This window comes from Melanostigma gelatinosum (assembly GCF_949748355.1).
Source record: "Melanostigma gelatinosum genome assembly, chromosome: 22".
Classification (NCBI taxonomy): Eukaryota; Metazoa; Chordata; class Actinopteri; order Perciformes; family Zoarcidae; genus Melanostigma; species Melanostigma gelatinosum.
In genome coordinates, this window is record NC_136655.1 from 6,260,329 (window position 1) to 6,286,472 (window position 26,144).

A 26,144-nucleotide genomic window follows, 5' to 3' on the forward strand; every position below is an offset into this window, starting at 1 on the left:
ACATTTCCAGCCACAGCTGTAATATACATTGTACCAGGTTAATATATTTGCTTAACTTTCTCATCATATTTTAAGATCTACAGCATATTGAATTTGATATGAAAAACATTTGTACTCTACTTCCTTAATAACAACAGTAAACTCGGAGCAGTTGTATTATTCTCCACAGACTCTACCTTTTTCCTGGGAGCTGAATCCTCTGAAGCTCTGTCATCTTCTTTTCACCTGCTCTTATTCTTAATACCTTATTTTAATTCTCCCCTCTTCTCCTTTTACCACTTTGCTCAGACAGTTTCTCATATCTCCGTCCCTACACTCTCCCTCTGTTACATCCACACAGTCTAAGCTCGTCCCTGTTCTCCAATCCTTCTCTATTCCACTTTTCTGTGTGAACGTCTGAAACATTTTTTTCTCCTCACCATCCTCTCACTTTATCTACCTCCCTGTCGTCTCACTATCTCCTTTTTATTAATGGCTCCCACTATTTTATCGGCTCCCTCAGCTCTTCTGTCTTTGACTTTTTCCTGTTTTTCATTCTCACCTCAGCTCACCTCTCTGGCTCTGTGGCTCCATCCTCAACACTGCTTCTTTGAGTCACAGGGCCTCGGTGTGTTTTGCGCATTGGATTGCGTGGATGCTGTTTGTAGATAGGCGTGCCGTCATATTTATTTTTTGTGTGCCTGTCACTGTGTGCACATTTTATGCATTTGCAAGAGAGAAATTGTTGTGTGCGGTTACAAACTGCTTCAAAGCATCAACCCTGCTCCACCTAGCAACAGCCTGCACGGTGCACACTTCTCTCTCTTGTTTCTCTCTTTCTGCCCCCTCTCATCTCTCGCTCTCTTTCAACCACCCCTCCCATGCTGTGACTGGGAATACTGGAGATTCATTTACATGCAGGTATACAGGCACACACGCACACACTTCCTCTGTTGCTGGTCTTTAAGCAGATCTGATGACGGGGCTCTCGGCTGCGTAAAAGCTTCTAAAGAACGATATTCAAAAAGAGACCTTTCGGTTACTATGACAATGACAACGATATGAATGTGACAGGCTCCTCATGAATGCAGTCGGACGTTCTTTCTGAGCTTTCTGAAAAAGAGAGCGAGAACAAGAACAGGCAATGCAAGCGAGAAATGGAGACGAAGAGCCGGAGAGGCAGACATATAAATGTAGAGAGAGAGAGAGAGAGGAGGCGTGATACGAGGGACAGAGAGCAAGGCTGTAGCGTGTCAGACTCCGCCCACTTTGACCTTGGCCGCACCTCCTCCATTCATCCATTCACACTGACATACACAGGACACAAGGCAGCGCACACACACACACACACCCACACACACACACACACACACACACACACATCCTCAGAGCGCTGACAGATGGATAGCGCCCTACACAGGTCCAAAGCGGGCAGTATTTCTGTCTGTCCAGGTGGAATGGGAGGGTGAGATGGTCAACTGTTCCCAGACTGCACCATGTGAAATCAATTCCACCTCATGAAATGTGTTATACCACACGGCAACATGCTGAGGTGGTGTCAGTGAGATGTGTGTGGGCGAAATCACAGGTCATAGGGTTTAGTGCACAATGGTTACTTTTCAAAATAACTGTGGCTGTTGCAGTATCAAGCTGCTGTACATGTAAAAGAAGTCCAAATAGTCCAGCACATAACCCCTTGTGATACCCAAACCAGATGTTTTTAAGCATCGTTTTAAAAGGGGACACGGCATGTTAATCAGTTGTCTTCTTCGCTCTAAGCAAATAAGAATGCTTCATATGTAAGAAAATAAATCTCCAGTATATCTTTTGTGATTTATTTCCTTTTCTCCTACAAGTGAAGCAGATTTTTTTTGCACAAGGGGAAGTTTAATTTGGTAGATGAGCTTACCTTCAAGAATTTTTCCTGTTTGTTCTGCAGCTCCACCAGGTAGGACTTTGGCAACATAGGCTCCAATGTCTCCATTACTGCCAGGGACCTCTTTCCCTCCAACCACACGGATACCCAGACCATTTCCTGTTTAAGACCCAAAGCAAAGATTGTTTAGTGGCATTATAAGATAAGATAATCCTTTATTGGCAATCATTCAATGGCAATATCAATAAGTCACTCTTGGCATTCAACATCTACTTTTTTTTCAACAACACAGAAAAAGAAGGATACAATATGGACACAAATATACTGCCATACCAAGAAAAAATGCTGAACTATAAATAATTTACATTCAACAATCCCTATAACTATAAATAATGAAAATAGCAAACCAAAAAAAGTGTATTTTCTAAAAGAATACAAGAAATACCGCCCCACAGTTGTATAACTCTACCAACCATGTAGATTTGCAGTTTGCATCAAAATCACGTTTTATCCTAGGAGACATTTGTGTGAAATTGTCATAATTAGCGTATTAATTCTAGTGCTTACTTAATAATGAACTTAATCAGTTCATTGCTGAGTTCAGGTGGATTTCCAAATTTGGATAGATTCCCCTCAAGTTTTCATGATATAAGAGTTCAGAAGAGTGATACGGACAGACAGATGGACAACTCAAAAACAAGAAGCAGAACCTCCTTTATATTAGGCTATTTAACACGGTTATGGAAGCTGGAAACAAAATGACTCCGTTCAGCACCGGGTCCTTTTAGACAGAATGCTTCCTTTGTGGGCTGCTTGTTACCTGCGCAAGATAATCCTGAGTGTGAGGGATACGCCATTTTGAGCATGGCAATGACTGATGAGCATGGAAAAGGGCCAAATCAAAAGGGATGCCAGGGAATGAAATGTCAGCCTGCTTTGAGCCTGGAGGAATGGCGTGATGGAACGTAATGGCAAGGGAAGTGACTCGCTAGTTTGTTGAGATCTGGCATGAATATCAAGTAAACAGAACGCATGAAGCACACTGGTCATGCTCCGTTAACCTAATGGGACAATACGATCCATATTAATGTGTACGTTCTACTCCCCTTTTTCATTTCTGTTTTACAAACATCAACCATACGTGTGCTGTAAACGGTGCATCGTTGATGCAGTCAGTAAGCAATGGGGTCAATAAAATAGAATGCATGCATCACAGTCAATAATAGCTTGTAATAAATGCTCTTTGCATGCTGCTTTTGTTCTTGTTGATTGAAATGTAGTAAATTGTGGTACTTTACCTGAGACACTGCGGTCTTTGGGATCCCTCTGCAGTTTGACCCTGAGGTGAGGGAAGGGGTAGTACAGGCCTTTTCCCTGTGGCCCATACACAATGGTGAGATGTCATGTATGTACAAGGTATATGCAACATGGACATGCCATATAGATATTCAGGTGGTTGAGTGTGATTTCATGCATTTCATTACTACTTGGACTTGGTATTCAGTGCATGCGGAAACTTTTCGACAGTGTCTGCGTGTACAGTATGTGTGTGTGTGTGTTTTCTGTTTCACCTGTCTCTTCTCTTGTCCATTCTCTGATCGCCCGTCCCTCGGATTGTCAAACCACTCAGTCTCCTCTTGCCTAAGGTGGTAGGCTTCAGGGATAAAGACAAGCACTACTTAAAAATCAATCTGAGAGCTTGGACATTTTCATTTCACTATGTAGAGAATGGGCTTCTTCAGGCTATATACTGTAAAGATGATTAAATGCCATTAGGCATAATTCAATTCATGACAAGTCTATACTTAGTAGGGATTGTGACAAATAAAATAAAAACAAATACGACGAAAACAAGGTCCAGAGAAAGAGTTGATGAATTAGTTCACTTTCTTGTGAAAAGGAGAAAGGATTCCAAGCAACATGACATTTTACACAGGTATCGTAAAATAGGCAGAAAAAATGCAGTTTGAGACAGAATAAAAACTATTTATTACAGTATGTATAGTGGCATAATCTCAACCTATCATGTGTTTTTTTTTTCTATGAATGTAAATGTTACTCCAATTGTTAGGAAAGTTCATGTATTTCTTTTAAACATTGAGTATCAGTACAGTATTACCATATGACATTTCCACAATATAAAATCGTTGAAACTTGCAAATTAAAGTAGTGTTAATTTGCGATTTTAAGAGCGTCTTAAACCTCCCCAACAATTGGTCATCATTTTATGGTGATGTGCATTTGACTTGAGGTGCGGGTTAATATGTTAACTGATGGACGACTAGAGAACTGAACTAATACTCTACCATTGGGTGCATCGTCTCTGTTCAAAGCCATCAGGGAATCACTTAGGGCTGGAATCAAGGCAAATGGATTTACATTGAAAAATGATCAGATCCATATGAATTTATGAGTAATTATGCTGCATTCAAGACAACTCAGAACTGGGATCTTTAAGCCAAAGAGATAAACAATTGTACCTCTATTAGTATCTTAATTTACCAATAACTTAGTGATGACAACCCAGAATACTGTATGCTTTCAGTAAGTACAGAGGAAAAATAGATAAAGAAGTGGAAGTGAATGTTTGCTCAGAAGATGACGAATGTAAAAAAATGTTTTGCATTATTATTAAAACGTAAAAGGCATAAATCTGTTCCATGCAATAAATTACAAATATGTCACAATAAAAGCACATATTCAAACAAGACATGCAAGTTAAAGTTTTATATTTATTACATACAAGTGTTGCAACCACATTGGCATTTAAAAAAATATGACAGTATCCTGCTTTAAGCTATTATTTTCTAGCTATGTCATTAGAGTTTGGTAACATTTTGATCTTGCCTATACTTTGCTATCTTAATAATTGAACCCACATATTTACCCACTTATATGATGAAATACACCGAAACTATCTGCTATCCACATTGCACATCAACTACTGTAGAATCTCTAAATATAAGTAATTTGCTGTGTTATTACAGTATAGTTATTTTGAAGACTAATTGTTAAATAACTGGTTCATTTGTCTGAATTCTGTAAAATTTAACGAGGGGAGGCACTTTTTCAGTGTGTCATTTGTGGGGAAAAAAGGTCTGACTTAAGTTTCGGAGGATCATTTTGCTATTGTGGTTCAAGTCTTGTATCCTCCAAGCAGGAATTAAAAGACGATTAAAAAAATATTTTGAAAGTTGAAATAGCTATGTAACATTTGAGCACAAGTGAGCAAATGCCATTTGAGGAGGGGAACCTCCCACACAATGTAGCTGAAACAGAGAGACCATACGGTGTCAAGCAGTTAACTATTGTGAGAAAACATTACACAATATCTGGCATGCAGACAGAAATACAGTGCATGCATAAAGATACATTCAAGCACAACCTATAAGACATAGAGCAAAATATACAAAGGCATGCATGTACAATAGATCTCAACCAAAAGTACTGACACCCGAAAACAAAAAGAGAATACATTCACCAAAGTTAAGGTAAGACACATGCAGACATTCAACAAATACACAAAAGCTAAATATCGTACATAATAGTACTAAATGCAAGAAAGACAAACCATAGCCAGACACTCTAAATGATGAGACATTAAACAGGAAAATATTGACAATATGACAAGTCTGTTTTTTACCTTCACTATCTGACATGGTGCCCTGAAGGTCATCCAGCAGCACGTAACCCCTACCCCTGGTTGGCTCTTCCCTGATATGTTGCTGGGAGTCCTGCAAGGACAGGCAGGAACCAAATTGGTCCCTTGAATCAGCTGAGATGGGCGGTAGAGGTCCCGCTGATGCACGGGCCATGCCCATAGGTTGCCCAACAGGGCTCAATGGGCTCTCTTCCTCCGAGTTTTGTGCCACTATGGGTAATCGGCCACGGCCACTTTGCACAATGGGAAGGCTTGTAGGTTTGGTGCGACCAGAGGGGGTTTGATAGCTTGGTACATCTCCAGATGTTTCACTATCCCCCTTAAGCCTCAGCGAAGAGCTGGAAGGGTCTCTTTTAATAGACAAGTCCAGGCCATAGCAAGATGTGGGCCTGGATGAGGGTCTTGAGCGACTACCACTAGGATAAGCAGAATCCAAACCTAGGCTCTGGCCCAAATTTAGTGACCCAGCCAAGTTGGCACCCAAGGTGGACCCCAGGTATTTCTGTTGTTCTGCAATATTCTTACGAAGGCCGAAGGTAATCTCATCTTGCGAGAGCCGGTTGGATCTTACAGATGCACTGGTAGACCCAAGATAGCTGGTATAGTCTGTCTCCAAACCCCTGTTGTCTGTAATAGAGGAATACTTGGAGGAGATCTTAGGATCAATCAACGGTGCCTTTTGATTTTGGTACAACAGTGATGCTGGGAGTTGTTTAGCTGCCTGCTTCTCTAGAGTAAGTCGACTGATACTGTACCTGTCTGTCTTTGGATAGTGTCTTTGAGAGTAACTAGAGATGCTAGAGCTTGGGTTATAGTAGTTCTGGGAGAGGCCTGTCAATTGTTCTATGTTTTCTGTCCCACCAGTACTTCTTCTGAACTCTCGCTTTAGCTGCTGCTTCAGGAGTTTCAGTTCGTAGGGTTCCTCCATTGTATCTTCTTCATCAGGGGTCTTTCCAAAAGTATGGAGTCTAGACGTGGATCCCAGATAGTCAGTAGAACCCAGATCTGCAGCACTCCTACGCAGAAGCTTCTCTGCTTTGGCCAGCTCCCTCTCAGCCAGACTGTAAGATGAAGACAGACCTGTGGAGCCCTTAGCCAGTTCTGCAGCATCTTCCAACAACATGTAACTCCGAGGTGTATGGGGATCTACATCTGTATAATAGGAATCAGATACAGTTGACATGGGGCTACGTGCTATATTTCCAACATCCAAGGCTCTGAGGTCAAGGTGGTTGCCATATTTGTCATATTTGACTCCCAGGTAAGCTGATGATGTGGGATCAGGCTGGCGGCTAATGACATATTTAGTTGCATCCAGCTCTGAGAGGAGGGCTGCTTGTCTGGCAGCTTTCTGCTGCAACAGGAGCATCTGGTGGTAACTCTGCTGCTGGGAGCTAGTGAGCGAGGGGACAGAAGAGTAGAGAGAGTGGGATTGGTAGGACTGGGGAGTTTGGTAGAGAGACTGCTGGTATTGGCTTTGATTGTATTGGTACTGGCTGTATTTCCCATACTCATGCTTGGTTTGAGGTGGGACAAAGTCATCCAATTCTGACTGAGGAGCTGTTCTGGGACGTTCAAGACCATGACCTTCAATCTCCTCATCTTCACCAATTCCAAGCCCACCCCTTGTCTCTCGGATGTTACTAACCTCACTGTCTGACATGTAGTCTCTGTCCTCGGCAACACTCTGTAAATATGCCCTTTCTCTCTTCTCTCTCTCCTTTAGTAGCACATCTTTTCTACGATTAATGCCCATCTCCAAGTACCTAAGCTTGGCATCAATCTCTTTCTCCTCCTCATCGAGCTCTGCTTGTCTTTTGCGGAGCTTGGAAGACTCACGCTCAACGAGATCTAGCTCACGATCAATGTCTTGCAGGATCTTAGCACGTGCCATGTTGGAATTGCGGCACATTCTTCGGCGGGCCGAACCAGTGGTGTGTGCTGTCTGACCACTCGTTGTTGACTCATCCTCTGATGGTGGATTGGGGAGAGTCCTCTTCACCTTCTTTTGAGTGCCTGTTTGAGTGCCTGTTGGTGAGCCTTTCCCCTGTAGGAAAAGAAAACAAGATAATGATTAGGACTGTAGGAATTCAAACAGTTTTCTTAATCCCCAAAATAAATGAGTCAGCCAGTTATGTAGTCCTCAGAATTTTAATAATGACTTTCTGTGAACCGTATTAGTTCGATAATTGTTATGTGATCAAAGTGAAAAAGTAGAAAATCAATTCTAGTCTTGCCACAAAGTTAATATAAAGTCATGATTTTAGATGAGGACATGAACATGGTGCTCGAACACCTTTTAAGCATACCAGTAATCTATTCCTGTCCATAAATGTTCCCCACTTCTCACTAAATTGCACATGCCTAAATTTAGTTCCAAAAGAAGTAATTTATTAGCATTAAACCTCCATTGATCCCTGACAGCTCAGTATTTTCCTGCAAGCTCAGCTCATTTCCTTTTATGTATGTATGAGATTCTCAACAGGGAATTGCCCAGGCTGAAAACTGACTTCCATACCTCATGAGGGCCAGGAGCAACATAAGATGCCTACGTGTGTATTGTGTAATACACTTGTTTCTTTTACTTTTCTTTCTGTATATGTTTCCCTATGCATGTGAACAAACCAACATTTTAATTACAGATTTTCTTGTTTTCACAACATACAATATATGTATGGTACGGATGCATACTTTAATTCTTAAAATTAAAAAAAGCAGAATTTAAGCTTGAACATTCAGGTTGGCATTGAGAACTTTGCTAATGTCTTTATTGTCAGAATTTGGTTTGATGTGATACATCACTTGGGTTAAGGTCACAGCAATGTAAAGGATGGAAACAGCTGCATTGTATGCCATTAAGTTCAATTAATGGAGCACATCTGCCATCTCAAGCATTACATTGACATAGGTATAACCACACTAGCATGTGTGCCACGCTTAGAATACACAAAGATGGTCTTCTATTGAATTACCATTGTATTCAATGAATCAAATTGTTATTTTTTTTCTTCTGCATTTGACCCATCCACCTGTTTCGGAGGTTAAAGCAAACGCTGTGCAGCAATCATTGAGAATCAACACTTCTAAGGCCAGCCGTGTTGAAGAAAAATGGCAGCAGTATTCCCAGTACCTAACATGCTTGTCATACTGTGGTGTGCAAGCTTCCTCATGCAAACATGAAGAGAACATGCCATCTCTTGCCGTCAGATTATGTAGCTTTACTGTAAGTGTATCTCATATAATAAAATGACAGGCTTAGTGAAATGACTGGGATATGTAATGGCATAACAAGCCAAAACTAGGAAAAACTGCCCTCATTGGAGTCTCTACCATGGTATTTAAAAAAAAAAAATGCGCTCAAGCTTGAAACTATTCTCCAAATATCTAAATTACATTTGCACATTATTTACCCAAAGAACCATTTAAATGTAAATAACTAAATATTCTTACAGTTAAAATAAACCTGAACTTAGTCAGTGTCTATGTTCCCATATTAATGACAATCAAAGTGATGGGTATATTACTCACAGTATCACCATACTGGGTGCCACATGTTGCCCTTTCTTCTCCTGTTGGACTCATGGGCTTAGGGTCAGACATGGATCTCTGCATTGCTTTTGGTCCCCTTGGACTTAATGGAGAGACTTTTGATGGATCCGTACTTCCTCTTAGCTTTTGTGGGCTTGTATCACCCAATGATTTCTCATAGGACACAAACTCAAGGGATTTGCTTGGGGATATACAGGGAGATATGGGGGAATAAAGCACATTGGGAGATTTAGGAGGGGCTTGAAGCGTAGAGGAATCAACTTTGAGGTTGGGAGACTGGCCTATGTCTAATGGGGTGGGTCGTTTCTTTGGTAAGGTCCTTTCAGAGTCAGACAGCTCCATCCTGGAGTCTATTCGAATGTTCCCTTCTGTATCTGTTTGAATAGAAATCTCAGTGTGGGCTTTAAGAGACATCTCCGACTGCCCACCCCTATCACCCCTGGCAGTGCGTGGCCGGCTTTGCCGGTTTCTGGTCTGAGCCTCCCATTCGTCTTGATCTTCATCATCAGTCTGCACACAACTGTCTACACTCTTTTTAACACTTCTCTTTTTCCTCCCTGCTGTGTAAGCTTTGCTGACTGCCTCATCCTCTTCATCTGTCTGGCACCCACTATCTGTGATCTTTCGGGACAGTACTGTGCCATCAGGTCCTAAGACAATTGCCTCCTGCACGCCATGCCCTGGTAGGTCCCCACCTGGGTACATCTGATGAAGCTTTTGCTCTTCCAGTTGCATGCGCAGCTGCTCTTGGAGTCTTTGAATCTGTTCAAGCTGCTGCTGTTGCTGGGCATATGTTTCTTTCTGCATCATAAGGTGAGCCTGTCTTTCATCTTCTTGTTGGTTCAGGATATGTTGCTTCATGGCCTGCAGCTCCTCCAGTTCCTTCTGCACCAAAACTTGTTCGTGCTCTCGGAACCGTTGAATCTCTTGGCGCTCCCACTCTAATTCCTCAGCCAAGTGCTGTTGCTTGAGTTTCTCCATCTCTAGCCTCTCACGCTCTGCCTGATACTGGCCATCCCCAGGAACCATGGGTGAAGACAGAGCCTCTAGTGAAGCAGCTATGGCGTCCAGGGATGCATCAGTGTAGGTGTCAAGGGTTAAAGAGGTTGTTGCTGTGGCGGCAGCAGCAATGCTACCCCTTCTAGAAATCTCCAGATTGAGTGGGGCATCTTCTTGTTCCTCTGTTTCAGTAAAGGAGATGGAGGACAGGAAACTGTGGGACCTTGTAAGTGGTACGTTCTGGAGGTTGGACAGGGAAGGCATTGTATCGCTGGTATGCATACCTGAAAGCGTGTTGTATGTTGTACTAAAGATGGACCCAGGTTGGGTGGTAATGGCATACGTAGATGGGATTGGTGCTGCAACAGAGGAATAGACCACCCCATTTGATGACCTCAAGACACTGCTTGTACCAAAGAGTGTACCAACAGCACTTGTGACTCTGGCTTGGGAATAGGGTGGGATTGTCATTCCTGCGTAAGTCCCTTTCTTGGAGTAGTCAACAGCTTCACCTGTCAAAAGTCAAAAATATCAGTTGAATCCAAATAATGCAGACTTATTCAATGTTGAAGCAAGCCATGCCTTGTCCAAATAATGAAAAAAGGTGAAAAAGGGAAAAATCCAATGTTGAGAAGTGCAACAAGTATAAACAAGATTTACAGTAACAGCATGCAGGCACATGCAAAAATATTACAGTGAAAGGGCAAAACAAATAAACAAATTGTCCATGCAAAACAAAAAGAAAAGCAAAAAACAAACAAAAAAATGCCAAGTTAGCCATGAATGAGTCGAGGCAGTTCAAAGTGACATTTAAGTGACAGGTCTGCAATGTCACTGCACTGACCTGCATCAGAAATCTTTGCTGAGGTAAGATCTACTGCACCATCTGTGGTACCACTGAAATTATAGCTGTTCTTACTCTTGTAAAAGAACAGGCCAGCCTCTGCTAAGTTAGTGTCTGACATCGACGGTTTAATTCCACTAAACCCTCTCATGCCGTAAGGGGATCGGTCATACTGGTAATGGTCATCACGATATCCAAAACGATCTTCAGGCAGGGGTGTAGTAGGTTGCTGAGTAGTGCAGCTTCCTGCAAATGGGAGGTTGTACACAACATCACAGCATACAGCTCTTTGTCCTGCAGTCAGATCCACTGGTTTGCCATCGTCATCTGTGAGTACAGCTGTGACCACCTCTGCAGAGGCAGCATCCACTGATACCATAGTGTTGAATGGTTTTGTTGTGGTAAGGTCAATGGCTCCAGCCACTCTGGTTGCACCTGTAGTTAATCCATTGGCAACACAACCTGCAATACAAGTGGGTGCAATAGTGATAGGAGTGGTCTGGAAAGTTCCTCCACCTGTGCTTGATCCAACTGAGAGGTTAATAGGGTTTTCTATACCAGCAGGAGTGGAGGACTGAGAATCAATTGGCCGATATACGATTTGAGAAACAGGTTCAAATGCTTTATTTTTTGTTAACTGAAGGGGCACTGAAGATAATTGAGAGGTGTCTACATTGTCACATTGTTCAATTGTGGCAGCACATGTCATAATTGTGATACTATCAGTCACTGTAGAAACAGTGGATGATTCAGTACTGAGATTGACCACAGGTGAATGCACTGCACTGTTCTGACGACTGACATCAATTGCAAAGGACTGACGTCTTGAGTCTGGCCCAGCAGACAGATCCACACCATTCATGTCTGATTGTGGGTCTACCTTCATAGTCCTAAGATCTACCACCTCAGAAGGTTGGACGGCCTGTCCATTCTGTGCTGGCAATTGGGGCTTAGGTTTCTCCATCGAGATTGGGATACCATTTGCCCTTGGAACTGGCACTGGTGGTGATGTCCTTTCATGAACAACGGAGACAGTGGTTCTTTGGACTTCTGTGGTGACCACTTGAGAGATCAGGTTAGGCATAACCATGGGTGGCTGTGCAGAGGCAGATATAGCCTCAATTATATGACAAGAACGAGATATATGTTTTTCTGGGCCACAAAACTCTTGACTTTCAATGGATTCTGTGACTCTTGTGTATGCCAGAGGCACTCTGGTTGTTTGAGATGGGGTTGGTTGTGGATGCTGCTGTGGATAATATTGAAGTTGAGGTTGTGGTTGGTGATAACTTTGGGGCTGAGCTGGGCATAAAGGAGATGCTGGGCCAGGGCTAGAGGGAGCTTGAGTTGAGACACTGTCTACTGGAGAGCTGGGCTGAGATGGCAGTGTGATGACTACATATGTGTCACGACGATTGCTGGCATATCTTGGAGAAGAGGGAGACTTTGGGGAGGGTTGAAACAGCTTGCTCTCAGAAGGACTCAGATTCAGAGCTATGTCATTCGGACCAGTGGGAAGTACAGTGGGTCTTGGTGGATGTGGGACATGGGCAGGTGAAGAAGGCTGTGAGCCAGGCTTTGGTGCAATTGGTGGTTTGACACCATGTCCTGGCCGGATGCTATCCCCAATCCCTGCATGAATGGATGGCTTTGGGGCAACAGGAGGGGGAACTTGAGGCTTGTACATTGGTGTAACTGCTTGTCTTGTAGGTGGCCCTTGGGCTGCAGTCATAGCCACTATCTCTGTCCTGATTGGAGTTGCTGAAGCCTGAGGTGGAAGTGGGATGGGAGCTTTCCTGGGAAAAACAGTAGGTTTTGGTGGGGTGGGAGGAGGCAGTGGTGGTGCAACAGGTACTTCTGCTTTTTCCTGAGAATTAGCCCTATGCAGGATGCTGGGCTTGGGAGGTAAAGGTGGAGTAGTTGACACTATGCTAGGAATACTGGGTGTGTACTGGGGGACTGTGGGCAAGGGCGAAACACTGGCAATTACTGGGACTGATGTTCTTGGGAGTGCACTAGATAAGTCAACAATATCAAGTTGTGATTCTGTGATTGTGGTGTGAGGTTGCTGACATGATGTGGTTGATGGAGGGGACTCGGTAAACACTGTCACAGGCTCAGTTTCCATAACTGCTGGTGAGTCGGATACTGCAGTTATATCCTCCTTTTTAAGCATACTCTCGTCATCAGAGGACAACTCTCCCGAAGAGCACTGCGTCACCTTTAAGTCTGGAATGGGGTGGAGTGCCCTTCTCGATGCAGTGGCTTCCACTTCTGGCTCCTGCTGAGTTGGACTTGTTCCAGGAGTCAGCACTCTTTTAATTAGCTCTTCATAGGCAGTTTCAGCATCCAACAATGGCTTCCCATCTTTGCCTAATGTTACTGTGGTGCTTTTGGATAAGGTATTCTCAGCAGGTTGCAACACAATTTCTGGGTTGCTGCTTTCCTTTGTTGGATGCATATTTTGATATTCCTGCTCCAGCTTGATGAATTCCTTCCTCTTCTTTATCATGTCTTCATAAACTTCATCTGGTGATCTCAGTGTTTTGGGCTGAGTTGGAACAACAATCTTCTCTGGCTCACCCAGAACAGCCGTTGAATTGTCAATAAGAGATGCATAGGCATAGTCTTCAATAAGCATGCCCCCATAAAGGGACTCTTTTCCTGGTTGAATCTCGCCTTTGTCAAGCGTTGGAGACTTGGCCCTCAGCATTATTTCCTCATAAGCCTCATCAGCAGTTTTGAGAGTTTTTTTCTGTGGTTGATCAATATTTTGATCATCTGTTGGGGAGTGAAGAGATACCGATAAAGGAAGTTGATAGGTTTTCTGAACTGCCGCAATCTTTGCAGCATGGATTTCAAATCCTTCAGAATCTGATTCAACACTGGGGGAGAAATCAGAGCAGGATGATCGTCTGATTTCCTCCATCTCAGCTTCTTGTCTCAGTTCCTCGGTTGGTGAGGCGTCTTCAATGGGGGAAAGGTTGCTTGGTGGTGTCTTTGGACGCTCTCGCCTCCTTTGGGCTCGAATCTCTTCTTTGTCTTTCTTGGACTTTTTCCCAGATCCCTTCTGTTTTTCTTGCTCCCTGAGTAGCTCCTCTTCTTCCCGTAACTCTTCCTCTTCAGAAGAGTCTTCAATAGTTGGCAGCATTTGACCAGGTTGTCTGTGTTTGGCTTTCCTGTGTTGTTTACCCTCACCAGAACGGATATGGCTGGGACTACTACTGTCACTGTCTTCATCCAGTGATGAGAGGGATGTTGGGGATGTCCCAGGAGTGAAGCTGGATGCATGTAGACTGGATGACCCCTCACCTCTAGACCTATCATCTGGAGAGTCTGTAAGGCTTTCCATTTCAGGGTCTCCATCATCATTAGGTAAACGCATAGGGCCGCTGGTTGAATTCAGCTCCATAGTTTGGAATTTGCGAACTCCAGTACCACTACCTTCCTTTAGTTCTTGTCCCTCCTCTTTGTATGTATCAGGTTTGTCCAATGAGCCACATAGTTGTTTATCCTCTTCATCATCTGGACTTATACTGCTTTTCTTGGTAAGTCGCCTGGATTTTCCTGATGTACTCCTCTCCACAGCTGTCTTCTGTTCTATTTGTTTCTTCTCATTCTCTCTTATCTTGCATCTGATGAAGTTTTCCTCATCAGACGGGGAAGCATCCTCATTTTCACTCATTTCCATAATTTGTTTTCGGATAAATTCCTCATCATCCCCAGACATCGGGCTTTCTTTTCCAAAGCTTTCACTGCTATCATCGAGGGAATCTGCCCTGACATCCATGGGTACAAGTAGCTTTTTCTTTGTAGTACCTTTGGTATTCTTCTCAGAAAGTTCTCGGTCATCTTCTGAGCTGGGTGAGTCAGGTGAGAGAGGAAGCACCTCCAATTTACGTCTGGCCTTCAGAGTAGCTGTTAGTTTCTCCTCATCATCCTTTGGTTGTGTCTGGGCCTCAAGAATGGGTAGGACTGTGCTTTCCAGCTTGGCTAGGTCTGATGGGCTGGTGGGACTGCTGTCCTTGATAGCCATTTCTTTCTCTCCAGGCTCTTTCAAGGTCTCCACTGTTTTCACCTGTTGGAATGAAATACAACAATTATGTTTTTCCCTAGAAACTGCAATACAAATTTAAAAATCAAGACTGGGATTTTTTCGCTTGTTACATGTGAACCATGTGTATATGCATGTACATTCTTGATGAATAGCAAATGGAGATGAAAAAAGGCTTTCCATAACTCTATTATTGTTATAGAAACAGTATTTTTTCAATACATATATATCCACTCTTCAGGTTTTTGATATATACAGTCTGAAATCAAGAATTAAAGCAAATGCTGTAAAAGATTATCATATAATCTACCACTACTTGTACTAAATACTATGGTCACCTCAGCGACTGCATCTTCTTCACAAGGCTTTCCCAGAGGCTGAGCTACAACCTCCTTTTTCTCCTCCACGTTAGTGTTCTCCTTTAGACCTTTGACCTGCTCACTAACTACAGACAATGAGATTTCATGTTCTGCTTCAAGGACTGAAGCTACTGATACAGACACATCTCCATTTTCAAAAGCTGTATCTGATACTTCATCCTTCTTTGATATTGTGTTCTTTCCTACATCAAACTCTGCATTGTCATTTTTATCACAGAATATGTTTGTCTCTGAAGACAATATCGCTGAAGTAACTTCCTGGACGTTGCCAGCAACAGGTTGTGACTCAACCACTTTTTTGTCAATTTTGTCTTCCTTCTCTTTGTTTGACACCTTTTGCTCTGAAACTTTCTCTGGTGGTTTCTCATCACGGCGCATCTGAGCTAACGTCTCCCTCTCTCCTTCATGTTGATTTTCAGCAATACAATAGTTTGTATTACGTGAACAAGCTTCTGTCTCTTCCTGAACGAGTTTCTTCTCACAGGCTTTATCTCTGGCTTGCGTCTCACTAAAGACAGCTGAGGTTGACACCTTCTCTAAACTTTGCATTGATTCCTTGACATTGACCTTTTCTTGCTCTTGAGGTTCAGGAGATGTAACCACTGCATTCGCAGATTTATCACATGCTTTTAATATTGTTTCTATAGGTGTCTGCTCTTCCTCTTTCTGTGCTATACTCTCTGCTCCGACCATCAGCTTGTCTTCCTCCTCTGACTTCTCTGGCAATAAAACTGTCTCAACAAGGCTATTCTCAACAGGTGATGGCTCATACTTTGGTCCTGGTTCTTTCTCTTTATGTATCAGTGTCTCTTCTGTTGGGATCTCAATTGCCTTCTCTGCAGCTGCATACTTCTGAACCCCCTCCTCTTCAAAGGCTTTGCCGTTAGACGATATATTCTCAATACCTGCCTTCTCAACAGCTCTCTCCTCAATGGTTTCTTTTTCAATATGTTTCTCCTCAATCATTGTTTCTTCAGCAGTGTCCCTTACTGTTTCAATCTCAACTGTTTTTTTCTCATCAGGTATTTTCTGCTTATTTTCAATGGTTTTCTCCTCTATTGCTTCTTCCAGAGCTTTGGTTTCTCCTTCAACCGGAGCAACATGAGGTGACTTTTCTGCTGGGTCAAGTGGAGTGTGCTCCTCCTCTTTAGCTATGGGTTTAATTTCCACTTTATTAACCTGACTTTCCTCCTCTGAAGAGAAGACAGGATGTTTGTTGTCTGACACTACTAAAGAACTCTCAGATTCTATGCATTTTGCTGCCTCTGGTGTAAATTCTAGCTGGGTCTGATCAGGTTTAGGGACTTCAACATTGTCAACAGGAGCTACATTTTCTGCAACCTCAACTGCAGGTGAAGGAGCACCTTCACTGCATACTGGATTTTCTATCAAAGGTTCTGGTTCTACCTTTTTTTCTTTAGTTATTTCATTTTTGACATCAGGTGCTACACTGCCAACCTTAAGTTGTGTAGTGACTTCTGTTTGCTCCACATTAAAAGCTGCGTCTACTCTATTTGATGGAGTTTGACATGCTGGAGTCGCTTCACCTATCTTGGGTTTCTCACTTGGCTTAGCATGCTCTACCTCTGTTATTGTCTCATCTTTTACATTTGCAGCTGGAGAATCTGGCTTTGGATCGAGCTGAACAGGGACTTCCTGTGAGACTGTTGTTGGTATTGAGGCAGGTTGGGGCTCAACTGAATTAGTTGTCACCTCCAGCTTTTCTGGAGTGGGCTCCACTTTCTCATCAACTGTCAGGGGAGTAGCAGCCTCACTCTGAGTAATTTTGGGATTTGGCTCCGTTCCTACCTCAGTAGGGACTGTTGTCTTGTCTAAACCTGTATAAGTCAATATATTTTGTGTCTCACTTTCCACAGGGGGAGAAAAGTCCTCTGCTGCATTCTCAAAGCTACTTTGTTGCAACTCACCTGCTGGGATTTCACTGACAGGTACACTCTGTGCTTGATGCTCAACATTCGATGGCTCTGTCTCAGAGTAAGGATGGTCCCCTGCTATTTCCTCAGAGCTGTTCTGTTGTTGACTGACTGCTGGGATTGGAGGTATACCGTCAGCTACACTGTCTGAAATTGAAGCTGCTACTACTTTTTGTTCTATTGACTGTGGTGTTTCATGATGGGTGCTATCAGAAGGAGGGGCACTAACGGAAAGAGGGACATCATGATGAGGTGAAATGAATGCATCAGGTGTGGGAAGGGTTTCGGGTACTACCTTGGTATCAGGAGTTGGTGGAGTTAGGTCTGATGCCTCTACTACAGGTTTGCTATCTACAGCAGCAGGGGCAGGGGCAGAAGAGGAAGCAGGAGAAGGTGGTTGCTTCTGTGGGGAAGCCATGGCTGGAGGTGGCATGTCTCCCAGCTGGCCCGACATGGCTCTTTGGGTCTGACAGTTGAGGCAAAGCCATTCTTTCTGTAAGAAAAAGAAAATAATTCATATTAATTGTTGTTTGCTGCAATATGATTTCTACAACTAAATTAGAAAATAATTAACTAACTTGTAACTGTTATATTGTGTTTTGAATTGCACGAAATCACAATGCTGATGAAAATTTCCCCCCAAGATATGATTCTGGGAAAAATGTCTGAATTTTAATTCTAACACAGTTACGTGGACTAAATGTTTCTACGTAGTTCAAACGTCACTGTGACAAGGCACCAGTGTAACGTCTTCTATTTCAAGGAAAGCTTTTACATTTATGGGATTTAAAGAGACAGCCCTATGCATAATGCATGGTAATGGGACAGGGGTTTACCAAGGCATGTCAGAAAGGGTTGAGTGGCCTGTGCAGACATTTCATGGAGCAGACTTAACAGAGAAACTGTCTTTGAATGTATATGTTGTATTTTTACAATTGTATAACTTGGTGTGCACCACCAAGTAAGCATGCTTTACATGAGTAGAATGTGCACATATCCTTAAACCTGTGTTTAACCCTAACTTGATAGTTCAATTACATTCAAGACTGAAAATATGCTTCCCATAATTCTGTGCTCCCTGAGCATCTTATTTAGTTCCAATTAAAACTCTATTCAAACACTAAGGCACAATACAGGCCAATTTCAAGAATTGCCAACTGCTGTTTATCATTTAAGTACCATAATCCTCTTTAAAATCACCTGGGATGTAGTCCTTGCTAGGAACAGCTGCTCCAGCCATCTCAGAGCTCTGCTAAATCTCTAATTCAATATTCAGTACTGCTCTGCTTTAAGTGGTGATAAAAGTGTTGATAAACAATCAAAATACTGGGATTTGAGGAAAGTGCAAACAACACACACAAGTACCTATCTATGTAATGTGGGGACACCAGACCAGAACATGTATTATGGGAACCACACATGAAAACACAAATCTGTTTTATACAGATTCAGTGAAGCTCGAGGTAATAGTCAGCATATTTTCAACCCTATGACGTAAACACCTCATTTCACATTTTGCCAAATGCTTTAACATTCCTCTGTGACCCCCCTCTCTTATGAATGTGTTTGTCTGGCTTAACAGCAGGGTTTATGCTAAATTCGGGTTTCAGAGATGTTAAGCCATGTAGCAGACAAGCCACTTCTCTCCAAGCACGGAAAGAAAGAGGGAGACCGGAGGAGGATGGAAGAAGACGACTGAGGGAATGTCGCAGCAGCAAAGTCAGGGTAAATAAGGCATGAGCCTCCCTGTTTCAGTCCATGCTTAAACAGCAGCAAGCTTAGACTCAAGAGAGAATGACACACCTGCACACACATCTCAGTGGCATGTACCCAAACATAAAAATATATCAAGAATGTTTTGACGGGGCAAATATTTGTATATGTGGCATTGCGAGAAAGAAGTAGATCCGCCGATGGGTTTATTCCCCCTCTACCGTTTTCTTTTTCCTTCCTCTTTCTCTCGCTCTCTCCAATTTTATTTGATAAATAATGTAAAAAAATCATGCAAATGTCAAAAGTTTTCCACAAATGCTTTCAACTAAATATTTGAAATACAAAAGAAGATGATTTTAATATCTGGAAGAAAATAAAGATACCGACACATGGACGGAAACCAATGAAAGAAAAGAAAGAAACATGACAGAGATGCCTGTGCTAAGGCGTGCTGACGTTAGTGAGCATTCTCGACTCGACAGAAATCCAGTTAATCCTCAAACATGATGATGGACACAGCACAGATGCAAGTGCGTGAGCAAGCACGCGCTATCAACATCCATCCTTGATGGGAGGAGACTTGAGATGGGAGTTTCTCCAGCTTGATGGCTCTATCAGTTAAACCAGAGAGACCAGGCACTGAGAGCCGGAGAGATGGCCGCCAGATACGAAAAGCTAAAAAACCCACTCAGTCAGACAGCCGGTCAGCCGCAGCCACTTCAGAGCTAGTCATCACCGACTTTATCAACACATCACAACAGGCACACTTCAAGCGTTTACCCCTCCCTAAAAACACTTGGTCAGTACCTTTCCATTAGCTGCTGTGCAGTGCTAAGTCAGCCCTTTTTAAGTGGTTTGGACCAACATCCCTGTTAACATGCCTACATTTGCTCGTGACTACACAAAGTACAGCTGGGTGGATTGTCATTAGTTCTGCAGGTATTTCGCCATAAAACAGTGTATTGGGAAAAAGAAATTTCACTTGATGATGGTGCTTGATAAATAGTAAGGGGATGACCAAAGTCATTATTATTCCTCCCCAGGGGACATGCATTGCTGTACCAAATTTCATTACAAACCATCCACAAAAAAAAAACCCATTGACAAAGCGCTTTTGGATCTGATAGCGATGTGACACAAAAACACAGGAAAGGGGAATAAATGACCCCAAAGGTCATCCAATAGTTGTTCAAATATTAGATTATTAGGGTTCATTTTTGTGGGAACCATGAATTCCTCCACTAGATTTCATGGCAGTCCATCAAATATTAGAATTAGAAATTTCCATCTCGACAAAAGAGGAGGATCAACCTACCGACAAACCTACATTGCCCGTATTGCACGCTGCTAACATGGCTGAAATGAACGGACAGATTAAATGATGACAGCCCTAGTTATAACTGTCTTTTTAAGTGGCATCATATACCGGAGAAGATGTATCACCAGTTCACCACACCCATTTATTACATTACATTTATTGAGGGGATCCACAGGGTCTATATTAGCATGGATGGTACACTTATCTTGCAGCCTTGCCTTGTAATTAACACTAACTTTTATACTACAAGCTGTCAAATTAAAAGTGACATGCCTGTGTGCGTACCTGTCTATCTGCTGTGATGAGTTCTGCAAACAGCAGTGCGGATGATTCATAAAAGCAGGTGAGTCACTCGCACACATCACCATCTTCCAAGGACTTTTTCGAGCATCACATGTGAATGGATACCAAAAAAAGTTGACACCCACCAACACCCAGAGATGAGTTCATGACAGTGTTGATGTAATACATATACCCAGATGAAAAGCTTGAAATATCTCGTAAGAAATGACAACTTGCTCCCTCTCTTCCTACATGACTTTTCTCAAACAACATGCAAGCTTATACACGAATGGATAAGGAGAGAGAAATAGAGGATCTAGAGGACGATGGTACAGATGGATTAAGGCTGATGAGAGGAGGAGGAGAGAGGTAGAAGAAATGCGAGGACATGCACAAACAAGGGTGATAATGGTGTGTGAGAAGCACGAGAAAAACAGGAGGAGGAGAGAGAAGCAAGACGACGAACAAAAGGGAAGCAGGGAGAAGCAAACAGGATGACAGTTGGAGAAAAGGAGCATGGTGTAGTGAGGTAAAGGGCGAAGCAGGAGAATAGAAGGAGCTTAATGGTCTTTGGTGGTGACTCAACACCAGCTCCTACTAGGGCTGGGCGATATGGCCTAAAAATAAAATCTCCGATTTTTTTACAAAAAATCCGATTCACGATTTAAATCGATTTTTTCCCCCACAAATTTTTGCAGATGACAGAAGCTGTTGAAAACAATTTTTTATTTTATTTTGTGATGATTTTCCCTCGTAGGTTGATAAAAATAAAGTGCAAACAAAACCTGAACATTGTAGAAAGGTGCCTGTAGTATACAAAAAGTATTTGGTCACTCTTTTGTTTGCCTGAATCATTTAAATATAAAATTAAATTAAAGATAACATTAAATGGCATTAAATAGTAGCCTTCCATTGTAAACAACTGTGCAAATGTAACTTTTGACAGTAAGCTTTTCTAACTGAATACACTGATACAAACACAGCATGAAATAAAATGTATGTGACCCTTTACCATTCACATTTTCAAAAGTCCAACATCTGATCTAACATCAACATAACATATTGTGCACAGTAAATAAGTGCATGTAAACAAAATCAAGTGCATTCACAACATAACCAACAGTATTAAACAGTAGTGCATGTTTTTTCTAAATATTTTTTGCCAGGAAGACAGCGTCGCTTGTGCTCCCGCGGTCCTGCTCCCTCCTCAGGGCGCAACACTTCTCCCACTCGGCGGCATGCCTCTGTTTGAGGCTGTTTGTTCTGTGTCAGATGACACGAACCCGAACCATTTCCAGACCACGGAAGACACATTCTTCCCTCTCTTAAGAACGAGAGCTTCACTGCTGGCCGCCATTGTTTTCGTTTGTAAACAATGCGCGCGCACTCAACTACGGGAACCCAACGGGGGGAGGGGTGGGGGCGATTTTCTCGATTTTCAATAAAACACATCGCCTTAAAGCACACATTCGAATTAATCGATTAAATCGATTTATCGCCCAGCCCTAGCTCCTACCAACAAGCTTAACATTATCACTGTGTAAATCGGTTAATCAATAGCCGGAAAGTCAGGACAAGCTGCAGTTTGTGATGAATGCCAAATATAGACCTTAAAATGTTAGCACACAGATTGGGCATTTAGCTGACGTCACTTGCATATATAGTGGCACAACGTCCTGTCCAGCTTCTAGGTGAACTTCTGTGCAAAATCGTGTCATATGTCGGCAGTTTATTGTTATTCTTTTAAAAATATAAACTGTGCAGTTTGTTCAATGCTGACCGCTAGCAGCTTCAACAGAAAGTTCCACAGTTGTTCCTTAATTGATAGAACCACTGTTCTATGTGCTCTGTTGAGTTCAAGTCGTTTCATGCGTCGGCCACTTCACGTACTCTCACAAAGTCTTGTGTGATGTTAAAATTCTTGCTTCACCAGATGTTGTGGCCTGACATTATTTCTGCCTACAGCTGCTGCTAATGTGACTCACAGGCGCGAGTCACGAGCGCTACGACAAACCAAAACAGTCAGGTTGTCATGGCCGGCACTGCTCGGGGCAGCAATGGCCGGCACCCGTATCCCTTGTGACACCCCCACCCTTTTGACTCCCTGTTGGACTTCTCTTTGTGTCACAGTATTCTATCTTGTCTCTTCTCTCCTCGGTTCTGGGCATGCCCTTCCTCCACTATACAGTCACATGTGGCGTGTGTGTTTGTTCGTCATTCTACATCTCTTTTACATGGTGTATGGTTTTCAGCTAAGATGCATTTGTGTATTTGGTGATTTCACACCTAAGTGAATAAAAAAGGGGCAGTTTGTGTCAAGGATCTCGTCTATTTGTCTCAATCTGTAAATCCAACAAGTGCCTTCCAGCTGCACTGCCTTTACCATATTCTATCCAATAAGGATGAAAGGCATTACTTTAAACGTGGAAAAAAGCTAATCCATTTCCCTCTCCGATTTTTTGAATGCATGGAAATTATTTTTTGGAAGCGAAGCCATTTCCTAATCCAGGCTCTGCTGTTGGCCGCACCTATTGAATATCAATGTTTATGGAGAAAGAGTCAGACACTGCATCCTTCAAAGCCCACCTGCCTTTTCAACTCAAATAACAAACTCTCCTGTCACTCTAGTGAAGCCTGTTTTCAAGGGGCAGAGAGCAGCAACAGTCAGGACGTAAATACAACAGCCTGTGCTAACGACATGAGGCCGGTGCCAGAATGTGTGTGTTTTCAAGTGTGTGTGTCTCTGCCTGCCTGTCCTTGCCTCTCTGTCTCAACAGGGCTCAGTGCTGGCACACGTAATGTCTTGGCTTTCCCCCCCCCCTTCTTGGCGCTAAAGGCTCAGTGGCTACAATGTCGTTGCTAAGCATGCATGCACCAGTAAATTAGAGAGGGGATGATTGGAAATCATTCTGGAGTGGAGCTAGAGGGGGAGCTGTGTAAAAACAAAGGAAGACAATGAACCGTCTGCAGTGCCTGAGGACAGTTCATTTCAATCGTAGCAATTTCTAAAACAATGTGAAACCACTTGTCACGGCTTGAAGAAGGTCTTGGACCTGGTAAATAGGGAAAACAAGACAGTACTAATTTACCTTGTGTGTGCAATCATTCAGGCAAAACATGCATATAATACAGAACATCTCTATTCATGTACCAGCATTCACACTGCCAGATTAACAAAATGACTTCAGACAGAGAGTATTAAACCCACCCACACACATACACACACACACACACACACACAGAAAACACCTTCGTGTCTAAAAATAACATCCTTTTCGAGCCTTCTAAGGTGGCCATGTCCGGGACTCTGTGGGTTGCCTGGTGCAACAGAAAGACTCTTTTAAAAAGGAGGAAATATTAAAGAGGGAACACACAAAAGAGCCTGGAGAGAGGGAGAGAGGGAGAGAGGGAGAGAGGGAGAGAGGGAGCGAGGGAGAGAGAGGGAGAGAGGGAGAGAGACAAAGATGCCCTGCAGTAGCTTGTGTTCCCCCCTCTGTAGCTTTTTTAGTGGATGTGACTATTTCAAGTCACTTCAGCCTCCTGGGCATGTGATGGCGGAGCTGTGAGGCAACTGACCTCTATGGACCAGATACAGACTAACCTGCATTTACACACAGTTAGTAATCAAACCACAGGAACCAATAGATTCATATCACAAATGATATGCAAGATGTTATAGATTTAGTAAAGAGGAGAGGTTTTGAGAGGGCCTTGACTGTCAGTGTGTATGACAGATGATACCAAAGGCTGGTATTGCTGCATATGCATACATGTGTATTGTATGTATGACCATACAGCATGCCTTATCTGCCAGTGCAGACTCCGGAGGGTTCAGACTATGGCAGGGTTTTTGTTATTCTGTGGGCACCACCACAGAATAACAATGAGGGAGGAAGACACAGGAAACACCACGTATTGAGACACAGACAGGAGGACGTGCAAGACATGAGCCGACCAACAAAACGTGCAACACAGTGAATTCACTGAGAACTACACCGAACCTTAACGAGTTACTGTGTGACTTAACCCAACACTTCAACTGTGCATAATTCCAACGTTACCCAAAAACCAGTTCTAAAATAAATATTTAGCTTTCGGGTATCATTTGCTAATTGTTCCTGTGTTGACTTTTTAGCATGCAGTGGAGCCCTAACCTCAGTTATGCACAACGTAAAAAGTAGTAGTTTAGCATTAAAATACACTTAAAGTACCAAAAGCATGCTGAAAGGCCCCTTTCAAAATAATATATGTTAGATTATAATGATCTATGCATTAGATGTGTGTTCATCACTTTAATGTTGCAACTGGCAAACGGTGGAGATTATTTTAATTACCTTATATACTGCTGGGTCGTTAAATCAGTCATAATACATCATCATTTATGAGTTGATTTATATTTTGTATGCTAACTAGCTGCTGACAGTAGCTTCATATTTGTCGTTGCCAAGAAAGAAAATAGGTCTATTTCACAAAATGTCAAGCCTTTAAATAAAAAAAGCGGAAATCTTATTAACGACTAGGATCCTTCTTTTTCTCCAGCCTTTCGGTGTTTAATAATTAAATCCAGGGAGCCCATTTGTTATGTTGGATCTTAAGCTGGTGGTGAACCAAAGATTGTCATAAAGCTTCAGAATGCTCTCAACATTCCATAGAATTTGGCAAGAAAGGTGAGATTTAGTCGGTTCTCCTTGGTGAAGATGATCCACGATACTTTAATCCGTGCTCGTTAGCAAAGGGGTGCCTCTCCCATTTTACATACGGCTTCGCCGACGAGCACATTCAGATAAGGGCAACATGACATGGAACTGAACTACCATCGCTGAGCAGCACTAGACACACACATCTACAGTACAGACTTCCCCCACATCAAAAGGAGCGACAGTGAGAAAGGCACAGGCAGAGCACCACTGAGGGAGAGTCTGACACAGAGAAAACACTGCTTAAGAGGAGGATAAGCACCAAAAAAACACTGGTATTAAGTGTGTCTCCCTTACGCTTTATAATGATTAAAGGATACAGAGAACGAGGACATAAAAGAGGAAGGATGGAAGGAAAAAGGAAAGAAAGAACCCATCAAGGTGAGTGCTTTTCCTTCTGGGGAGCCTATTTTCACGCCTCATATTGATAAGGATCACGCACAGATACTCGCGTCAAAGATCAAGCCTCGATAGAAAATGACAGGCCTCCCGTTGCCCTTTAAATCCTTTTGAGAAACAGAGATTACGCCTACACACGTACACGTGCTATCACATACGCTTTGCATGCCTAACCTTCAGTGTTTTAATTGGAAGAACTTTAGCTAAATAGATCCCCAAAAAGCTTTATTCTCACATGTTCACACTCATATTGTAGTGATGAAGCAATCAAGCAACACGCCTAGATTATGCAAGCTCACACCAGCCTGCCCAGTCTCAGTCATACCCAAATTGCAAGTGCAACAGTCTTGGAAATAAAACATACTGCTCAGTGCCCACACACACACACACACACACACACACTCTGACCCACTCACATGCGTCAGCAAGTAAACCCCTACTGACAGCCGACATTATGAC

At 42.7% G+C, this 26,144-nt stretch overlaps 1 protein-coding gene across 1 annotated transcript in view; it reads right to left on the bottom strand.

Annotated features, from left to right (window-relative positions):
* Positions 1-26,144, bottom strand: part of pcloa (piccolo presynaptic cytomatrix protein a) — a gene marked incomplete at both ends in the record, with an annotated part of 69,093 nt that overhangs the window by 34,121 nt on the left and 8,828 nt on the right. The window contains 8 exons of the mRNA XM_079294578.1: positions 1,889-2,014; positions 3,154-3,229; positions 3,427-3,509; positions 4,162-4,209; positions 5,499-7,563; positions 9,045-10,576; positions 10,909-14,986; positions 17,572-17,769. Coding sequence (XP_079150704.1) covers positions 1,889-2,014; positions 3,154-3,229; positions 3,427-3,509; positions 4,162-4,209; positions 5,499-7,563; positions 9,045-10,576; positions 10,909-14,986; positions 17,572-17,769 — 8,206 coding nt within the window. The remainder of the gene's footprint in view (positions 1-1,888; positions 2,015-3,153; positions 3,230-3,426; positions 3,510-4,161; positions 4,210-5,498; positions 7,564-9,044; positions 10,577-10,908; positions 14,987-17,571; positions 17,770-26,144) is intronic.